At 51.9% G+C, this 20,884-nt stretch overlaps 1 protein-coding gene across 1 annotated transcript in view; it reads left to right on the forward strand.

Moving 5' to 3' along the window:
• Positions 1–776: 776 nt before the first annotated feature.
• Positions 777–20,884, forward strand: part of PYROXD2 (pyridine nucleotide-disulphide oxidoreductase domain 2) — a 28,174-nt gene continuing 8,066 nt past the window's right edge. The window contains exons 1-9 of the mRNA XM_008537140.2: positions 777–1,052; positions 5,587–5,606; positions 8,163–8,256; positions 8,339–8,412; positions 13,563–13,718; positions 16,249–16,402; positions 18,193–18,254; positions 18,350–18,447; positions 20,553–20,694. Coding sequence (XP_008535362.1) covers positions 926–1,052; positions 5,587–5,606; positions 8,163–8,256; positions 8,339–8,412; positions 13,563–13,718; positions 16,249–16,402; positions 18,193–18,254; positions 18,350–18,447; positions 20,553–20,694 — 927 coding nt within the window. The 5' untranslated portion in view covers positions 777–925. The remainder of the gene's footprint in view (positions 1,053–5,586; positions 5,607–8,162; positions 8,257–8,338; positions 8,413–13,562; positions 13,719–16,248; positions 16,403–18,192; positions 18,255–18,349; positions 18,448–20,552; positions 20,695–20,884) is intronic.

A 20,884-nucleotide genomic window follows, 5' to 3' on the forward strand; every position in this document is an offset into this window, starting at 1 on the left:
AGAAGAAGCCTAGAAGCCCACTGCTGTCCAGGATCCCACATCCCACTTTGTCACCTAATAGTTTCCCCTAAATTTTAACAGCTGCTCCATGTGATGGGTCTAGTTTAACCAATCCCCCTAGTTTTTCAATATTATGACAACACCAGGTGAACAGCCCGAGTTGGGTTTTAGCAGAGTCACACGTGGCGTGACCCCTCCGAGGCGTGTGGAGGGTGTCAGAGTTGAGAGCAGAAGCGTCCTCGGGAGCCCTCTCGCTCAGAAGCACCTTTTCCTTGCGTTCTCCCAGCTCTGAGATGCAGCTCTGAGAGCAGGTTTCTAGAACATTGACAGACGTCGGAGCAGGACACTCACCTCCTAGGGTGCTTTCTTCCTGCCAGGGGACCGGCCTGCTAGCCAACGGGCAGAGAACAAAGGGCTCCTGATTGAAGACAGGCCAGAGGACAGTGGGAAAGCTGGAGATATTCACAGATGGGAGCTTGGAAAGTAGGAAAGGTGCTGAAAGAACAGAAATATCCAGGCCTTCCCAAGAAGAAGGCGAACCCCGAGAACTACGGAGAGTGCAGTGGCCCCCAGCCCTGCAAGCTTCTCAGCAGCCTGGCAAGCACAGGGTGTTTGAGCCTTCAGGAGAGTGACCCGGCCTTGGAGAGTTATCAGCACCGGGATTACTCTCCGCAGGCCTGGTGTTGGCATGACTTCTTCCTGGTTAGTAGGCAACCTCCAGAGTCTCTGCCCCGCGTGGACTCTGCCCGCCCAGTGTAGACTCGGTCCGCGTGTGCTCAGTGTCCTCTTAGTCGTGGCCTGAAGCCAAGTATGGCAGCTGGACCGCAGCTCCTCCTCTCTTCCTGCTTGCTTCCTGCTCCTCCCCCTGTGGGGGGAGCACAAAAAGCTGGTTGCAAGCAAATTCCTGGCCTAGCACTGGGCAGAGATGGCTGCCAGCGGCCGAGGGCTCTGCAGGGCCGTGGGCGCCTCTCCCCGCCCTGCTTGGAGACGAGCTCATTGGGAAGCCAGGGGACACCTGAAGCCTGAGTACGACGCGGTGGTGATAGGAGCAGGTAAAGCAGGCTGCGCCAGAGCTGAAGGAGGGGCAGCCCTGCTCAGGGGCCTGGAGGGCCCTTCCCAGCCCCTCCCCTCCCTCTGCTCTGGGCACCGCTGGCCAGGAGTTGGGGCAAGAGCAGAGGCCGTGGTGGAGAGCCCACCTATCTGCAAGCAGGCAGTGGGCTCCTGGGGCTGGCTATGCCATCTGTGTGGTCTGGAGCAGAGTCTTGTCCTCTCTGGGCTTAGGTCTCATCTAGCATGACCAGGGAGGACTGGGTGAGCTTAGGGGTTTCCAGGTATCTCCTGCGAAATTAGCTAGTTGCCACCATATCCTTAGGAAGCATATGGTACATAAGGGTCAGAAAGAAAGGCCTGGGCCAGCAGACCAGTGAGATCCAGACACCTCAAGTGCCCTGAGTTCTTGTCCCCACACCCTTATCACTAAGGTCACCCATCCCCAAAGGAAACAGGAATCGCAAATTGTAAGGGGCAGTAGAGGAAAAATAGAAATGAGTCACAGAGATCCTGCTGTGGGTTCGCCGAGGGTGACAGTGTCCCACCGCCTTGCACATCGGGTGCCTGTGGGGGATCCGCCACAGTGATCCTCAACACTCCTCTGATCCCCGGGCTGCAGAGTCCTGATCTGTCGGGTGACTGTGTGACGCTGTGGGCCAGGACCAGATTGGCTTCCATTCACGCTCCCAGAGGGCCGGAATTTCAACTTCTAACCTTATTTCCAAATGGGTTCATACAGAGAGACAATGACAGGACTGGAAGATGCTCATCCTCCAGCTCTGATGCTGCATCTGTGTTCTGGCATTTCTTCATTTCTGTGTGAACCAAGAACAGTCACGTGCCGGGAAATGTTTAACAGTCCCCTTTCCAGGGAAAAATGCGTGCATATATACACACAGAAGTTTATTATAAATAAAATATAAAATAAATTTAAATATAATTTTATATAATTATATATATTTTATATAATAAATATAAAATAAATATAAAAAGTTTATTATAAATAAAAGACTTGTACCACACAATTTTACAAATAAAAAACAATACTCTTAAATTCCAGGCAGCCAATTGATCCTCACCGAATTTCTGTGATTTTTGCCAAACTCAGTAGCCAACCTATGTTTGCAGTTGACAGATGAGGATAGTTGCAAAAGGAATGTTGATATTTTCATTTACTTGAAAGAGCAGAACAGAAGTGAAACAATGAAGATTTATGTCCACACTTCACTCCTCTGTCAATGATGGGAATGACTGCTCAATCAGATAATATTTTTCCAATACGGGGAAGAATATTTCCTCAACTTTTTGTGCTATCCACAGTGTAACAGCGACAGACACAACATGCTGTTAAATTTAATCTGCCTTATTCACATCTTCTCCATCAACTTTCTTAAGTTGAACAGTCAACAAAATTAATCAAGCCCCAGCGTGTACTGTTTGCTGAGTTCCATGGTGTAAATACTCCCACGGTGGCCTTTTTCAAGTTGCCACCGTGATGTCGCTGAATGTGAATTTGGGAGAGAGACTCAGCAGAGCATCCTTGCGTAGTGGGGCCGCTGTACGGATCCTTGGAGGCCAACAACCACAAGAGCATGGGTAACAGTAAGACAGTAAAATAGTTAGGAAGTGAACGTTTTGAGTATTTATTACCTTTGGTTTTATTATTTGTAGAACTGTAAGTTTATATAATTTGATGTTTAAGAATGGCTGTGTTTGACAACTGCCTTATAAACCTCCCTGGCTGGGGGAAGCCAGCTCCAGCGCCCTATGACTGGACTCGGGAAATGGAAGTGCTCCAGGACTTTGAGCCTCAGAGAAGCCCCTCGCCTTTTTCTGCCCTTGGTGACAGCCCACCCCTGCTGTCTTCCAGCAAGGAGGATGGACCCTTGGTCTTATGTCTGCATCCCTGTAGTCATGCCAGTACCTGGGAGCCACCTTGAAGATGACCCTGATTTAGTCATTTGACTCAGTGTGCCTAAGAGTGACCCAGGAGCTTGTTAAAAGGCAGTCCCTGGGCCCCGTGTCTGGTCATCAGGATTCCGAGGGTTGAAAATGACTCGAGGAAGTCAGCACATCTCACCAACACTGAGTGGCCCTGATGTGGGCAGCTCAGCCCACACGTTCTAGAGCCCGAGTTCAGAGCCCCTTCTCTCCAGAGCCCTGGGTGCCTGCTGCCTGGCGATCCCTATAGTCAGGCCGGGTCTCAGCAGAGCCTGCAGCTCATGACCCCTCCAAGGGGACAGGGTGGTCACCAGAAGCTGCAGGAGGGCTCGGCAAGGGCTGGGGGTGGGGATGGTGGAGGGAGGAGGGTCCTGGGCTGTTGGACCCTCAGCTTTCATCATTTGAGGTCTCTGTGCATTTGTGGGCTTACGTGTGATGACTGAACTGGACCCAGTTGCCTGGAAGACTTTATTGGTTTTCCATGATTTATCATCAGCGCTAATTAAAAGACAAATAGCTACCATTTACTGTGGGTCTGCTAAGGGTCAGGTGCTTTACATATAGGATGGGTCATTCTCCCTGCAACACTGCAAGGTCCAGCACCCTCTCTGGTCTACGTATAAAGAAGCTTGAGGCTCAGGGTGGCTGAAATGACTCTCCAAGGGCCACGCCCTGGTAAACAGCAGAAGCCAAGGTGAGCCCGGGGTGGCCAGGCTTTAGTTTGTTGTGTGGATATGAGAACAGGGCTTTTCAAACTGCAGGCTGCAATCTATTCGTGAGTCCCATCCAGCTTTTTTTTTTTTTTTTTTGGCGAGGAAAGGTTGTCCCTGGGCTAACATCTGTGCCAATCTTCCTCTATTTTCTATGGGGGACGCCGCCTCAGTGTGGCTTGGTGAGCGGTGTGTAGGTCCGCACCAGGCATCTGAACCTGTGAATTCTGGGCCACTGAAGTGGAGTGCACAGACTTAACCACAATGCCACCAGCCCAACCCCCTGCATCCAGCATATTTTTTAAGCTTTCTCATGAAAAATTTCAAAAATATGTAAAAATAGAATGTCAAGCAGCATTTTAAAAAATGAAACATAAGTAAGTCACATGCTTATCATGTGAGTTAATATTAGTTTATGAAACTTTTGTTTCTGTGAAACACATTTGTATACGGGGTGTGTGCCAGGTCATTTCTTCCCGTGGATCATGGTCAGAGAGGTTTGAAAAACTCCATCTTAGGATTCCTTGAATGGAAGAGAACTTGGCTCAATGGCCTCTCAAACGCTGGGGGTCTCTGTGTGGAGAATGAGAAAAAAATCAGCTCGGCCGTGAATAAAGCCATCACATGGCTCATTGCTGCCTCCTATTTATGGATGTTTGTCAAATTAATGGTTGAGCATTTTATTTGAGTCAACAGTGGGTCCAGGTTGGTGCCCAGAGAACGTGGTCATCTACTGATGTCTTTGAAGACTCAGAATGACCTTCTATCACCAAGGAGACGCATGAGTCTCCCCTCCTGTCTGAAGACGACCGGGGCCTGTGCTCTGCCGAACAAAAGATCCTCCATCAGCAGCTACAGCTTCTCCTGAGGGTAAAGGAACAGGAGGCCGGCTCCACCCAAGCGCCCGTGTGCTTGGCTGAGACTGGCCACCTGCCTCAGGGTGACCAGGGGGCTTGTGAGAAACCCGTCCCAGTCCCCACCCCCAGCCTGCTGAGTAGACTGTAGGGGGTGGTCTGAGACTGACCTGATTCTCAGGTGATCCTGAAGCTTCTCAAAGCAGGAGGGAGACTCGCTCCCAGTGGGACATGGGATCCTAAGCCAAGTTCAGGGCTCTTCCCCAGGGCAGCCATCCCAAGACTTTTGGAAAGGAACTTTGTACATAAGATAGACAAATTTACCCCCTCGGCTGGCATTCCTGAAGTACACCTCGTTACTCTAGCACACGTGGAAGCCATATGTGTTTACTTCATTGTGGACTGTTCCTATTTTATTTTGGGAGCCCTGGGGATTGACAAAGACAAACCTGTGTGAGTAAAGCCTTCTGGGACACCATTGTGCCCATTGTGAACCACACAGGCAAAAGAGGCCACGCTTGACAGCAACTGTCTACGTGACCAGCACTCACCTGGACGGCCAGTGAGTCCATGCTGGACGAGGACATGCAGCATCAGTGCACCAGCCACACTTGCCTTCTCTTCTCTGCCAAGTAAACTGTGAGGCACCCTCCGACAGTCACTCACTCATCCCCAGTGATGGAAGCTAGGCAATGGAATGCTCTGTGGGATGGTTTTCGTCCCATGACCATGGATTGCCCTGCCCCTCACTCCAACATGGAGCCACTGGCCAAGCCAGGGTGACAGGACTGTTTGCAAGCCAGGGCAAGAACCATGGTTTTCTGATTCCCCATAGACCAGGTGCCTTATGGCATCGAACTAGATGCTGTTCCAACAGCCAGGTACAGGTGGGGGGGTCCCCCAAGTTCCTGCTACTGTCCAAGACCTTCATGGGCATGAGGACAGGGATGGGTGACCACACTCCTCAGGGAATGTGTCTGTCTGCCCACTGACCAGTGTTTCTTTCCTCCCCTCTCCCCGTCTCATTGCAGGACACAACGGGCTGGTGGCTGTGAGTACCTCCCCCTCTGCCCCACCTCAATGGCCCTGGACACGTGGCTTTCAACAGGGGTGTGAGGAAGTGGGAAGGGTGAGGGCCACAGGCGAGAAGGAAGGCAGGCTAGTCCCCCGTCCCTGGTGCCAGCCGTGGCTGGGTCGGTGGACATCTGCAGTACTTAAGGAGGATCTCAGGGGCTCCCTTTCCTCGTCTCCCCCTAACACGTGGATTTCCCCCATGACCCTGGGAGAGTCTAGGAGTTTTAAGAAGCCAGATGATGGAAAGGTGGGAAAGCGTGTATCTGGCAGACATGTTGGAGGCTGGGGATCAGGTAACTGGAGTTGGGGGGCCCTGACTCCAGATTATGGGCAGTCCTTGTGAGCAGAGCCCTGTGCTCCCCAGCTGGGTCTAGGCCATGTACCAACCCGGAGTACCCAGCAGGTGCACGGTCCAAGTGTACCCTGGAGACAGCGAGGAAGCCGGTCTAGCGAGGAGGCAGCGCCCTCCCGAACACGGCTGGCGTCTACGTCCCAAGCTGAGCCAGGCCAGGGTTACCCTGAGGCTGTGCCTCTCGAACCGGAGTCCGTGTAGCCCTAGGAGGCGCTAGCGGGTGCTAGAGGGTATTTAGGTCACAAGACAAACACGGAACACCTTCCGGAAACAGTGGCAGCTCTAGAACATCAATATAGGGGGCTTAGCAACGTGGGGGAGCCGCGAGACTTGGGTTAAATCTTCATGCTTTCCCCGACACGTCAGCTTTACTTGAACATTTTACAGGGGGTGTTATGTAACTCAACTGACCAGTAATTTAAAATGTCGATTTTATGTTAATATAAACGTGGGTTCTTCTCCCAGCTCTGCCGGTTTCCATCTGTGAAGGTTAAGGCAAGTCACTCAGGCTCCCTGAGCCGCAGTAAATGAGAATAAAGACACCCACCCTCACGGAGTCGGTGTGAAGGGAGCAGATAATGCACTTCGAGGGCACAGAAAGCCTTACACAAATGGTGGCTCTTATTGCTGGAGGTTTCCAGCCCAAGGGAGGCCCATGTCAATGCCCTTCAGAGACACGGGCCCACCTGGTGTTAGTGAGGCTGGGTGGTGACTTGCCGCAGTGGGGAGGGCACACAGCGTGGGGGACGGCGGGAGTCTTGAGAGGCTGTTGGGAGGAAGCCATTCTAGGATTCGGGCTTTGGTTGGCTGATTTGGGGGAGTGTCTAAGGAAGTAGGGGTTTGCTGTAGATTGGATGCTGTAGGAAAGCGGGACAACCCTGCGACTGGGCATCTCGATAAATCTTATCTGTAGGGAGAGGCGACTGTTGTGAGGAGAGAGGTGATTGGTAAGGAAGCAGCAGTCACTCACCTTGGCCGAGAAAGAGCACGTTTGGTATTTTGTGGGTGGGCAGAGACCTTGTTTTCACTCGAGCTTAGACAAAACTGTGAAGTGGGCTCGCCCTGTCCCGTTTTATCACGTCTCAGACTACCCTTGTTTGAGGTTGTCATTCTAGTAGGAGGACAACATGGCTTACCCCTGCGGGCCAGGCCAGCTTCCAAATGTCGGGGGCTGCTCTTTTCCCTTTCTCGTTAGGATGTGTCTAGAGTGTAGATCCTGGGTTCAGACCATCTGGGTTCAATTCCCAACACCTCTGCTCACCAGCCACATGAGGCTGAGGGGAGCTATTCACCTCATGGAGCCTCAGTTTCCTCATCTGTGAAATGGGAAGAATGATAGTGCCTCCCTCCGGGGTGGTGGGTGGATTGAATGAGATGGTCCACTCCAGTGTCTGGCGCATAGTAGTTGCCAAGTGAACTTTCAAAAAAGTCTGACTTCTGAACTACACCGTCCCTGTTGTCACCCGGCTTGCGGTGGTGGGAGGAACACCGTAGACTCAGGACTGGGCTAGTTCCCTTCAACAAATATTTATTGATTTCCCACTAAGAGCTAGAGAAAACTTAATAAATCTCCTGCATCATCGGTTCCCCCAAATAAGACTGTGCTGTAATCACAGCCTCATTCACTGAGCACGTCCTATGTGCCAGGGACGATGTAAGTCTCTTTCAGGGCCCAGCTCAGTGAACCCTCGCAGCAGTAATATGAAGCAGGCAAAGTGGGTATTATCATCATCAACCCCATTTTTCACATGAGGAAACTGAGGCCACACAGATCAGGCACTGAGGCTGCCCCAGCAGAGGAGAGAGAGGACTGGAACCTGGGCATGTGGCTCAGCACTCATGGGCAGGCTCCCCTTGCTCCCCTCGGCCTTGTGAGGGGGGATGAGCTGGCCGCCCCCGGGAGGGGATGGGCATCCCTGGCAGGGCTGGGCAGGCACAGTATGAGTTCCCCGAGGCCCCTGGCCTTGCAGGAGGGAAGTGCACCTTCAGCCAGGAAGTGGAGGGGCAGGAGCAGTCATGTCGGTTCTTAGGGAAAGTGGGAATTTACAGGGAAGCAAGAGAATGGCCTTTCCAGAGGCAGGAACAGCATGAGCCAGGAGGCCGCCCCTGGCCCTGTAGTGAGGACCTGAGCCTGCGGGTCGGCCCCCAGGAATAAGGCAAGGGCCCTGTGTGCCCCGCCAGGCGGCGTACCTGCAGAGACTGGGGGTGAACACAGCGGTCTTCGAGAGACGCCACGTGATTGGGGGCGCAGCTGTCACTGAGGAGATCATCCCAGGTGAGCCTGGAGAGGTGGTGTGTGGGCAGCAGGGGGCAACCGCTGGTGACCGCTGGTGACGTCGTCATTTGATTCGTTTCAGGGTTTAAGTTCTCCCGAGCATCCTACCTCCTCAGCCTGCTGAGGCCGCAGATCTACACGGACCTGGAGCTGAAGGTAGAGCCCCTGTGGCCCCAAGGGGAGGGCACTTCCCATCTCCCCGCCCTGGGGGGAAGGCCCCACCCTGTGCCCGCGGTGACTCCCTGCACCCGAGCTCTCTCCTACCCCAGGGTTTGTCCACGGTCTCCTGGCGCATTCCCACACATGGGTTTGTCTAACCCACCCTGTGTCTTAAAATCAGGAAATTGCTCATAAAAATCAGACCTCTTTTGAAGAATGAGCCTTGTCAGCATCAGCCCGTGTTCCTCCACGCAGCACTGGCTGGTGCCTTCATGAGACTGGGTCCCCGCCCCCTGCCCTGCCCTGCCCCGACCCTTCCTGGCCTCTTGTCCAGCCCTCATGGGGAAGCTGCCGGAGCCCTTGGACCTCTGAGTTTCAGAGCTGCCTTAGGACGCCAGCCCAGCTTCTGCCCTCGTTGAACTTTAGATCCTGTTTCCATTCTTGACAGCTTGAGCAGGAAGTCAGACCCCGGGGACTTTCATGTCTTGTGACTTCTGGGCTGTTTTGAAGGGATCCTGAGACCTTTCAGTCTGCCCCTTGTTGACTTCCTGGTCGGCCAAACCTTGGTCCACAGGCTCGCCCAGCTCTGCCCCCGCCCTTTCAGATTCTTTTCACCCTCGCCGACTCTTTTATAAACTCAGTCAGCACATTCCTGGAGGCCGCTTAGCTTCTACCTGCTTGGTGCCCCCGTCACCCACCACTCAGAGGTCCTCTGCCATCTGGACAAGAAGCTGCGTGAGCTTTAGCACCATCTAAGTTGAAAGTTTGAAACTAATAAGACATTCAGCCGCTATTCATAGCTCTTTGACTGCTCCAACTGGTTTATGTAGAGACTTCTCTGAACTGGATAGCTACAGAAACCCACTAACGAACTGACTCTTTACGCCCCTCACAGGGAGAGAGAGACAGACAGAGAGATGAGAGAAAGAGCCCCTCCCCAGCCAGGACTGGATGAAGTCTAGCCACGGCCGGGGAATGGGCCTCTGGTCTTCAGTCCATATCAGATGATAGCTGAAGGCAGTTTGCAAACACACCAGTTATGCATAATGACAGATCTGGTGGATGGGGGGGTTTGAGTAGACCCTCCTTTTGAAAAATCTAATTTATGAAAACTAAAAATCACAGAAAATTTCAAATGATTATTCTGTTTATAAGAAAAGGTTACTCATTTGAAAATGGGATTTGTCATATTCTGTATGTGATTTAACCTCTAATCTTGGGCTGCATTAATAGGAGCATGGTGCTCAAATCAAGGGAGAAAACCATCATGCCACGTGATGTGCAAAACTAACCCCATCTAGAGTAGGGAGCAACTTACTATAACAGAACATTGACAGCCTGGAGGGCATCTACAGGAGGGCAACTAAACTCTTTCAAGGAACATTCAGTTTCCAAAACAATAACAATATTTTCCCAGTGTCACATCTTGGGCCACGAGCTTTAATGCTCTATCATCAATTAATTTTCACCTGTGAGACAGGAACCGTTCGTGTCCCCATGTTATGATGAGGGAACTGAGGTTCTGGGAGGTTAAGTTCACACGCTCGGAAATGAAAGAGAATTTGAACCAGGTCTGACTGACCCTCCTCCTTGTTCGTGGGCTGTGACGTGCCACCACAGGCGTCTCAATAGGGGTCCTGCTCAGCCTCCTGTGTTCTAACACTTCGCAGTTTGCCAGGCACAGGTACAGACCGGAGCTCTCCCTGCGGCTCGGGCCTGGGCGGGGCGCCGGCTGACGTTACAGGCTGTGGACCTGACTGGCCGGTGGTGACTCCGGCTCTGTGGTTCACCAGCTGTGCGACTTGGCCTCATGGTACGTCCTCTGTGAGAGGGGAATTGTAATAGCCCCTCCCTCACGAGGCTGTCGTGGTGGTTACTGTTTGCTAGTCATTAGCACGGTGCCTGGGGTGTAGCAAGTGCTCAGAAATTGTCAGCTAGTGTTATTACTCCCATTTGGCAGTTGGAAAACTGAGGCTCCAGAAAGAAAGGCAGGCTACCCGAGGACCCGCGGCTGGCTACTGCCTATCAGACCAGCCGGTATGGGCCTGTCCCCAGCTAGACTGAGCCCTCGACTGAAGTGTGAGGCCTGCCTTGGTACCACTGTCCCTGTTCCTATCCTTGAGCCAGAGGGTGCCTCCCCTGACCCCCACGGGGCCTCACGGGGCCTGTCCTCTGGGTCTTAGTTTCCACAACCATCACGAGAGCACCGGAGTGGACCACCTGCCAGTTCTATCCATCAGATAATAAGTTTTCTTTTACGGTGGCCGCACAGCAAGCAGAGGAATCCGAGCTGGGAGGGCAGGGCTTTTGCGCTGGTGGGCTCGTTCATCCCACATCAGCCGGCAGCCGCCTTCCCCTCCTCTCCCTGGGCCAGCCTCCACCTCATTCAAGTGGCAACCCCTTGTCCTCCCTCCCCAACCTCCCCAACCTTCTGGGTCTCAACCATGTTCATTTTGCTCCTGTTTTGCTCCCAGAAACCTCTCTAAGGCGGGACTCTCAAACTTTCATGTCCACCGGAACCACCCGAAAAACTGGCAGGAAAGTAGAGAGTTCTCGAGGGTTCCTGATCAGAGGTCTGATTCTGTAGGACTGTGATGGGGCCCAGGAACCAGTGATTCTGGAACAAGAGGAACCCAGAGCACAGCTTTGAGAACCACACCATTTAAATCTCCCGTCTCTGGTTCCTCAGACGCGCCTTGTCCCTTCCCGGCAGTTCCCACCCGGGACGGCTGTACGTGCCGAGAAATCTCATGAGTAAATCGGGAGAAGGTTTGGTTTTTGTAAGAGGAGAACCACACGATCTGAACAAACCTGATGGATGTGACCCAACGGAGATTGAGCTTCCCCCTTCTTATTCTGACACCACGTAATTGAAGCCATCAAGAAAGACTTGATAAGTTCACTTTAGAAGAGAAAGTCCCGGAATCAGCCAAAAAAATTATTCATGTTCAATTAGTTATACTTGCAACAATGCTTGCGCTCCTCTTGGGTCCCTTATTTGGGGTTTGTTGATTCATTCACCCCGTAAATGTTTCTGAGCCCCTCCTGTGTCCGGCGCTGAGACAGGCCCTTGGAGAGGCAAGGCCTCTGCTCTTAGCAGGAGAACTTCATGGGGAGGTAAGTGCTACCTGAAGAAGGAAAATAAGGCAACACGACAGTGAGGGACTGGAGGTCCGGCCAGCCAGGGACCAGGAAAACCTCCCTGAGGAGGTGACATTTGAGCTGACATTCAAAGGCCAAGAAGTCACCAGCCCTGTGGACATCTGAGCAGGAGTGTCCCAGTCAGAGGGAAGTGGAGGTGGACAGGCCTAAGGGGGGAAGGATGGTCAGTGTGGCTGGAGCAGGCATGTGACAGAGGGGCAGCAGATGGAGTGGCAGAGGGCGTCAGGGGCCCGCTGAGACCAGGGCCTTGCAGATTGTGCTGAAGGGACTGCATTTGTCCCGAGTGCCGTGGGAGGCCAGGAGTGGTGTTTAGTGAGGAGTGGACTGATAGGATTTTGACTTTACGAGGGGTCAGCCCATCTGCTGGATGGTGTGGGTTGTGATAGAAGCAGGCGTGGTCTCAGGGAGACCAGTGAGGTGGCTGCTGCCGTGGTTCACAAGGTGGTGGCTTGGGCTGAGGGCCAGTGGAGATAGAGAGATGTGGACAACTTCTGGAGATGAGCTGGTGGGACTTGGCGATGGATGGGAAGCCAAGGGTGGGAGAAAAAGAGGAACTAAGGGGGCCTCCTGGGTGATAAAGAGTCCACTTTATCAAGAGGAGCCAAGCTGGAAGTCCCTCCAACTTGGAATCAAAGAAATTTCCCCATGTTGGTGTTAGAAAGGACCCTGCAGGCCTCCCAGCCCAGCCCCTACCGATGGGCTGGCTTCCACAGAATGCTCAGCCTATGGTGTTCCTGCCATCTGGTTTGGGGGAAATTTAGCTGTAATTGTTGGGAAGATCTTTTTCAGTTTCTTCAAACTTCTACTCACAGATCTGGTTTCTGTCCTCTGGGTTGTCTGCCACGTGGCGTTCACTTATTCAGTCAACAGGATACGTACTGATTGCACTGCACCAGATGCTGGGGGTGCAGCACTGAGCGAGAGACAATGCCCCTGACCTCACAGAGCTTCCAGTCTACCTGGGAGAGACGGGGAGAAACCACGTCATCAGCCAGGCAGTGACAGGCGCTTCGGAGAGAAATAGAGCAGGGAGTGCTGGGGTCAGGGAGACCTTGCTGCTCAGGTGACATCTGAGCAGAGACCTCAGAAAGGTGAGAGAGCTGGTCAAGCAACTGGGAAAAGAAGTCTGTTGAGGCCACATTCATCAGGTTGCATGCAGTAAATACGTACAGCCTTTTGTATGTCAGCCAAACCTCAGTAAAGTGGTTTAAGAAGGAAGAAGCCTTAGCAGCAACAGGGAGTCTTGTCTGTGGGGCGCACAGGCCCTTCTGTTTTCTCTGTCTCTCCTTTGAAGAAGTAGATGAGCCCTTGGGAAGTTCTGTGTGTCCGTCAAATATTGGTAAATCAAATCATATTTTAAATGCATCAAGGGAACTTCCATTTAAAGTGACCCTAGAGTAAATGAGTCTGCAAAGTAAATAAAATTTTTTGATGTGAATAATTCATCTACCTTGTAAGTATAGATTTTCACATAACCGTTGCTGTATTGTGTCTTTCCAAATTTTAATTATTTATTTCTGAAGTGGGGGCAGTTGTAGATGAGCGCTGAGAGCCAGGGCTGTGGAGCCACAGAGATGTGGTTTTGAAACCTCCATCCACCTCCCATTGTGACCTTGGACAAGTTACTGCACTTTTCTGAGCCTCTGTTGTTGCATTAGTACCGTAAGGGTGATGTGCTTATGAAGTTGTTGTGCGGTAATCGTTGTAAACCCCGTTACAGTCCCTGGCACAGGGTAGCGTGGTGTGGTGTAGTGTGGGGTGGTATGGCATTGTGTGGTGTGACATGGCCTGGTGTGGCATGCATGGTGTGGTCTGCCATAGTGGGCCTGGGCAAGAGGGCTTTTTATACACTTCTATTAAAAAAATAGGAGCCAGGACCACATGCCTGGGGATCCAGTAGTGGGTACCTAAGTGGTCACACACACAATCAGAGAAGGATCAAGGGCAGATCCCTTCAAATGTGACCTGTGCTCTGTGTTCTGCAGAAACACGGGTTGAGGCTTCATCTGCGAAACCCCTACTCCTTCACCCCGATGCTGGAAGAGGGCACAGGGAGCAAGGTGCCCAGGTCCCTTCTGCTGGGCACAGACATGGTGGAAAACCAGAAGCACATCTCCCAGTTCTCACCGCAGGATGCCCAGGTAGGGAAAGACCAGCGACTGGTCTCCTCCTCCCTCGCCAGCCTCGGGGCAGCTCTGGAAGGGAAACGGGCCTGGTTGGAGTTGTCCTACAGCACATTGTCCAAGGGCCGTGGGGGTTTGGACAGGCCACCCCACCTGTCCTAGGAGGGCTCCAGTCTGTGCTAGCCTTTGGTCTTGGACGCAGAGAAGAGAAAGGGATGGAGGACAGTGATTAAGACCAGGGGACACTGGAGACCCTCAAACCTGTGTGTGTTCAGTTTGAGGCCACTGTTCGGGGGGCCTCCACCTGCTGAATTTCAAAGGGGAGTCTACTGGTATGTACCTACACTGTATGTGCTTTCTCTCTCTCCCGCTTTCAGACAGAACTCTAGGTGGTTATCAGTATTAAAGTACATGAAGGCCAAAAAGAAGGATGAAGGGAGGATCAGAGATAATTAAGGATAGAATGAACTAGATCAGGAATTTGGGGCAAAAGAGTTGTGATAAACATTCATTCGATTTGGGTCAATCCCCTGGCAGCCCGAGGCAGGAATGTGTCCGTGATGGCATGCAGGTCTGGTGAAAGGAAGTACACACTTCTGATGGAGAAGGCATGTTTTTTTCCTGGGATTGCATTATGAGGAATTTGTTGGGTAGCTTCGTCTAGATGAGTCACTGACCGTAATGGGCCTGGTGTGATTGGTTTTACAGATATAAAAAGACTCTTTGAATGGACACTTTTTGTACCAAGCCTAGATACAAGCTGAAGACGTAGCATTAACTCCTATCTTAGTGGTGACATTTTTTTTTTATTGAGGTCATAATAGTTTATAACATTGTGAAATTTCAGTTGTACATTATTATTTGTCAATCACCATGTAAATGCGCTCCTTCACCCCTTGTGCCCACCCCTTTTGCCTCTGGTAACCACTAATCTGTTCTCTTTGTCTGTGTGTTTGTTTATCTTCTACATATGAGTGAAATCATACGGTGTTGTCTTTCTCTGTCTGGCTTATTTCACTCAACATAACACCTTCAAGGTCCGTCTGTGTTGTTGCAACCAGGATGATTTTGTCTTTATTGATGGCTGATTACTATTCCATTGTATATAATGTACCACATCTTTATCCAGCCATCAGTCGATGGGTACCTGGGTTGCTTCCACGTCTCAGCTATAGTGAATAATGCTGCAATGAACCTAGGGGTGCATAAGACTCTTTGAATTGTTGATTTCAAGTTCTTTGGATAACTACCCAGTAGTAGGTTAGCTGGATCATACCGTATTTCTATTTTTAATTTTTGAGGAATCTCCATACTGTTTTCCATAGTGGCTGCACCGGTTTGCATTCCCACCAGCAGTGTGTGAGGGTTCCCTTTTCTTTGGTGGAGACATTTTTATAGGAAGAACCTAGGTTCATACAATCAATGTGCAGTGCTTCTCGTCATGTTAATCTAGTGTTGAGTAAAACAAAGAGAACCACAGGCACACAGCATATCCCTTCAACCAGCAGTTTCCGAACCTGGCTGACGATCAGAATCACCTGGGAGCTTTGCTTTGTTTTTACAAGTGTTTCTCAAGTGAGTCTTTTGTGCAGCGGGTTGGGGACCACAGCCTACACCCTTCCCTCCCAATTCTAACTGTCTCAGATGCACTAGAGAGGATTAAGGACAAGGCTGGGTCCCGGGGCCTATAGGACAGTGGCTATGGCCTTGCATGCTGGTGACCACAGGAGCAGGAAGCAGAGACCACATCCCATGGTAGAAAGTAAGGAAGCCAAGTTCTGGTTTTGTCTTTGCCCGTTGTCATATTAACGGCCTGCTACAGAGAAAGCTGTTCAACCTCATTTTTATCAGGACTTCTCCAGGGCGCTTCAACATGGAACTTTTCTTCATGCAACAGTTATTAAAATTCCAGTGGTATATCCGTAGATGTAGATGGGCCCCAAATTAAAAGCTCTGGGCTAAGAATCAAGCTAGAGCCTCCAGTGACACAGGCATCCATCCTGCTCCTGTCACATGTCCAGTGAAGGGGGTGTCCTAACCAGGCTGTCGAGATGGATTCTGCTGTGGGAGTTTGCGGGTTGAAGGGCTGCAGGCTTCTGTTCCTGCTTGTGACAAGAGGACGTGAGAGATTTGCAGACCAGGGAAGAACAGCGTGCTGCAAAACAGGGAAAGAGAGCTCACTTTTACCGGCAATATAGGAGAAGACAGGGCAAAGGGAAGAAACTTTTAAGTGGTTTTTGGTTTATCAGAGAGACCACATCCTAGGACACTTGCCAGTTTTCTGTGGCTGACGACTGGTCTTGGCCACCATTAACCCTTGTCCCTGCCACCACCCGGTGGCTCTCCTACTGCCCAGGCTCTCTCGGACCTCGTAGTGTTGACCTCAGTACACAGACCTAGAACTGGGGGTGACTCAGCACAGCCACGCTGAGCAGAGGCCCGAGGAGCCATCAAGGCCTGGCTGAGGTGCCGAGGCCACACGGGGGCAGCATGGAGCGAGAGCGTGGGGAATTCTAGGCAATGGGGCCCTGTTTGTGCTCTGTTGCAGGCCTTTCCCAGATATGAGGCATTCATGAATCGCCTGGCATTAGCCATTGACCCTCTGCTGGACACAGCCCCCGTGGACATGGAGGCCTTCCAGCGGGGGTCCCTGCTGCAAAGGCTCAAGTCGCTCTCCACCCTCAAACCCCTGTTGCAGGCAGGTAAGTCCGAAGAGCAGGCATCAGGGCGTGGGAGGCCCTGCACGTAGTTGAGCCCATTTCCTCAATGACGGGACATAAGCCTGAACCTCTAATGAATAGGGACTGCCTGGAGGACTTCAGTGAGAAGGTCAGCCTGGCGTGCCCTGAAAACAGAGCCCAAGACAAAGGCTTATGTGCAAGCAGTTCATTGTGAAGGGTGATCCCAGGCGAAGGAGCAGTGAAACTGGAAGGAGGGCGAGTCAGTACCAGGGTGTGTTACTATGCCGGCCACCACTGTGGGTGACAGGTGCTGGATCCTGGGCGGACCCTCTGAGAAGCCTTGGGAAATGGACATGAGGACCATTCCCAAGAGAAGAAAGGGGAAATGTTTATCCATCGAGTTCTGTCCCTCATGGGTCAAAGGTTGCCCCATGGGGTATTAACTCCCACAAGAGGCATTAACTTCTGGGCTGTGCACCCATGGGTGCCAAGAGGGTTCCTGTGAGTGTCCTGTCATGGTGCAGAGAAGCCCTAGGGAAGAAAGGAAGAGGCACGTCTTAAGGTCTGAGGTGAGATGCCATTGGGTTGCGCTGTGTGAAGCTGATCAAAGCCTGGTGGAGCTTCTCCCCGTAGCGTTGCTAGAATAAGAGATAAGGGCCAAGAGAGTTTGAAGAGATGCCCCCATACAAGGATTCCAGATTTGGGCTCATCAAGGAAAAATTCTGTGATCAATTAGTGATGTCTGCCATGGATATGCGAAAGGAAGTTTCACCAAGTGTGCTATTATTTTCTACCACTTCTCTAGGGTATAAAGTCCAGTTTAGCTGCTATATTCTAGAAAAATACTAAATCAGTTGGCTGTGGTCACGAAATTGCTGCATAGCAAACAGCTACAAAACTCTAATGGTGTATAAAAATAAACATTTATTTCATCTGTGCAATTCAGCTGATCCCAGCTGGGCTCAGCTGAGCTGGTCTGGTCTCACACATGTCTCTGGGGCTGGGGGTGATCAGCTGAGGCAGCTCTGCTGCAGGTGCCTCTCATCCTCCTCTTGGAAGCAGCAGCGTCCAGGCATGGCCTTCGTCCGTCATCAATGGCGGAAGCACCAAGGGCCAGCCCTGATGTCTTCAAGCCTGTGTTTGCAACACATCTGCAAACATTCCATCAGCCGAGCAATCACGTGGATGAGTCCAGAATCAAGGAGCAGGGCAGTCAACCCAGCCAGGGTGGGAGGCGCTGAAGTTACATGGCAAAGTGTGTGGATACAGGGACGGGGGAAGGATCAGAGCCAGCAGAATCTATCACAAATGTCAGAAATAGACATTCCCTCTCAGATCGCCAGTCCGAAGAGCTTCCTGCAATAAACATGCAGTAAACCTTCGTGCAATGAACATTTATTGAGCAACTGCTGTGTGCCAGATGCTAAACTAGGCACAGGGCTACAATGGTTAGAGGTCAGGATCCCTGCCCCCCAGGCCTTCCTGCTGGGTCACTCTTGGAGATAGTCTGAACCAGCATCAGAGGAAGGGCTTAGCCAAGCCAGCTGCCTCCCAGGGGACGGACCTTACAGAGTTCAAAGTAAAGGAATAGGTAGAAGTTAAGTTTTCCAAAAATAATGCTGACAGTTGAAATGTCTGAAGTGCTTATGGACTTGCAAATGCTTTACATATCTCATTTAATCCTCACAGTATCTCTTGGGGGTGTGAACTATTACTCCCATTTTACGGGTAAACAGGTGCAGAGATATTACAGATCAGAGTTTTCCCTCCTTCCCTGTCACGGTTTACGTTTCGTGGATCTTCTGTCTTAGGCCGCATCCTGGGCGCCCAGCTACCGGAGTACTACCAGGTCCTCACAGCTCCAATTACCAAGGTGAGAGCCTCCCCGGCCTCAGGCCACAGCTCGCAGTGAGGGGCCTCTCCTCTCGAGGCCCCTAAGCCCTTCTCCCTGCTGCTTTTCTGCCCCAGGTGCTGGATCAGTGGTTTGAGTCCGAGCCTCTAAAAGCCACTCTAGCAACAGATGCTGTGATTGGAGCCATGACGAGTCCCCACACTCCGGGGAGTGGGTGAGTGAGGGAGACGAGGTAGGGCTCAGCCGTGGGACGAATTCCCCAGCAAGAGTGATAACAACAGCTGTCATTCACTGAGCTCCCCCAGTGAGCCAGACACGAAGCCAAGAACTTCGTACACGTTCACCTAACCCTCAAAGCTACATCTGAGAGCAGTGGTTCAGAGAAGGGAAGCATCTTGCCCAAAGTCACACAGCTAGTAAGTGGCAGAGCTGATGTGCAGCCCGAGTCGCCTCCCCTTACCCAAAATCTTCCCTCTTGGCCACTGCTCTCTACTCTTCAGTAAGAAAAGCCTCTCTCCCACCTCCCACTGGTATCTCAACATGAGTGTCTTCTTCCCCTCCTCCTCCTCTTCTCTCTCTCGCTCACTTCTCTTTCTCTCTCTTCCCCTCCCAGGAAGCCCTGTTGCCCCTCTCTCTCCCGTGATCCTTTCCCTGGGTTCCAGGACACACTCACACACACACACACCTTTGTATCAGTGGGAAGCTGCCTTTCCCTTTGTGAGTTGGGGGGTGTGCTGACAGCCTGATCCGGGAGGGGGCAGTCAGACACAGTGCAGTCTGTGGTTGTGGTGTGACTTAATGAGCCCCTGTAGGAGCAGAAATGGAGGGATGTGTGAGAGTGTGTGTTTTGGGATAGAGAATGCTGCCAAGTGTTGGGACCTTTCCAGCACACCAGGAGATGCAGCTAGAGGCTGTCAATGTGGCTTTTTTCTCTAGGGATAAGAGCACCCTTTGGAAGTGGTTTTTCAACACACTTAAGCCAGCTCCAAATTCCCCAGGACCATGGAAAAGGGGGCTTGGCAGCAGTTGCCACACCTTGGCCAAGCTCTGTGATCAACCAGCCAATTTAGATCTTCCAGCTGGGGCCTCCCGTCCTTTTCTCTGTGGGTGTCTGGGAGGCTTAGCAACTGCTCCATTTGTGAAATGCGCCTTTAAGTAATTTGTTTCTTCATTAATTCTTTCAATAAATATTGAGGGAGCACTTGCCTGTGCTAGGTGTTGGGAATACGGCAGCAAACAGAGCTGAAATCCTAACAGGAGCGTCAGACACAGAGCAAGCAATGATGATAGAGTCCAGGAGTGTGATGATAGGGGAAATACGGCAGAAACAACTGGTCCAGGGTCAGAGAAGCCCGCCACGGGGAAGAGACGTTTAATCTGACACCCCAAGGGCAGGAGGAATTAGGAAAACACAAGACGAGGGAGGAAGGGGTTCTAGGCTGCTGGAACAGCATGTGCAAATGCTGGGAGCTGATAAGGGACCATGTGGGCCATTCAAGGAACTGAAAGAGGCTCCATTTGGTACGAGTGTGGATTGCGAGGGGGAGCATGGTGAGGGATGAGGCTGATGAGCAGGCGGGAGCCCTGGAGGCCATTTTCAGAGACTAGCCATTACCCTAAGAGCAATGACGAGCAAGTGAAGTCTTGAAAGGAGAGAAGTGACAGAAGCATAGCCAGGTTTTGAGATCAGGCTCCAGACTCTGTGGGGAGAAAGGTCTGCAGAGAAGAGAGTGGGGAAGCTGGTCCAAGCAGGAGGACGTGACGGCGGCAGTTTAAGGAAGAGAAGAGAGTGGCCCAGACCAGGGAGGAGGCAGCAGGGAGCGGGGCCTTCCGAAAGCTCTTTACGAGGCAGAGTCAACAGGCTTGACTGGATGTAGGTGGTGACGGGCTAGTGGGAGTCAAGACTGACCCTGGGTTCCTGTTGGAAACTGAAGGTGCCATCACTGAGATGGGGAAGATTGAGGAGAAACAGGTTGGGAATGGGGAAAAGGGGCTGGGTTTAAGATGCCTGCCCCAAACGCATCCAAATGGAGATATCCGTGGGTAGCTGGACATACGGGCTGGAGTTCAGGAAAGAGCTGACTACATTGTTGGTACTAAGGTCTGCACACAGACAACGTTTGCATGGAGAGAGAATGTGGGATAGGGAGGCAAAGGGCTCTTACAAGAGCTTAGAGCTCCTTGAAAGGCTAGGGAAACAGGGCTGGATGGGGGCAGCGAGGGGGCAGAGGGTACAAGACGGACAGGAGTGTTTGCACCTGGAACTCTGGGGAGACTAAACCCCACCTCCAGCCACTGATTCTGATGGTCTTTCCTCAGGTACGTGCTGCTACATCATGTCATGGGAGGCCTGGAGGGGATGCAGGGGGCCTGGGGCTACGTCCAGGGTGGCATGGGTGCTCTCTCTGCTGCCATCGCAAGCTCAGCCGCCGCGCATGGAGCAAGTATCTTCACTGAAAAGGTGAACGGCCCCTCTAGCCTCCACCCCAATTATTGGCAAGGATCCCAGGAGGGAACAAAACCTCAGATTCAGAAGGTCCCTCGTTTTACTGATGGGCAAGACAGGGTTCAGAATCAAGGGGCTCAGCTCATGCACCCTGTTAGTGGCTGAGCAGCTGTCCACCAAGTCGCAGTTCTCTGCCAGCCCCTTT

This window comes from Equus przewalskii, chromosome 1 (assembly GCF_037783145.1).
Source record: "Equus przewalskii isolate Varuska chromosome 1, EquPr2, whole genome shotgun sequence".
NCBI lineage: Eukaryota > Metazoa > Chordata > Mammalia > Perissodactyla > Equidae > Equus > Equus przewalskii.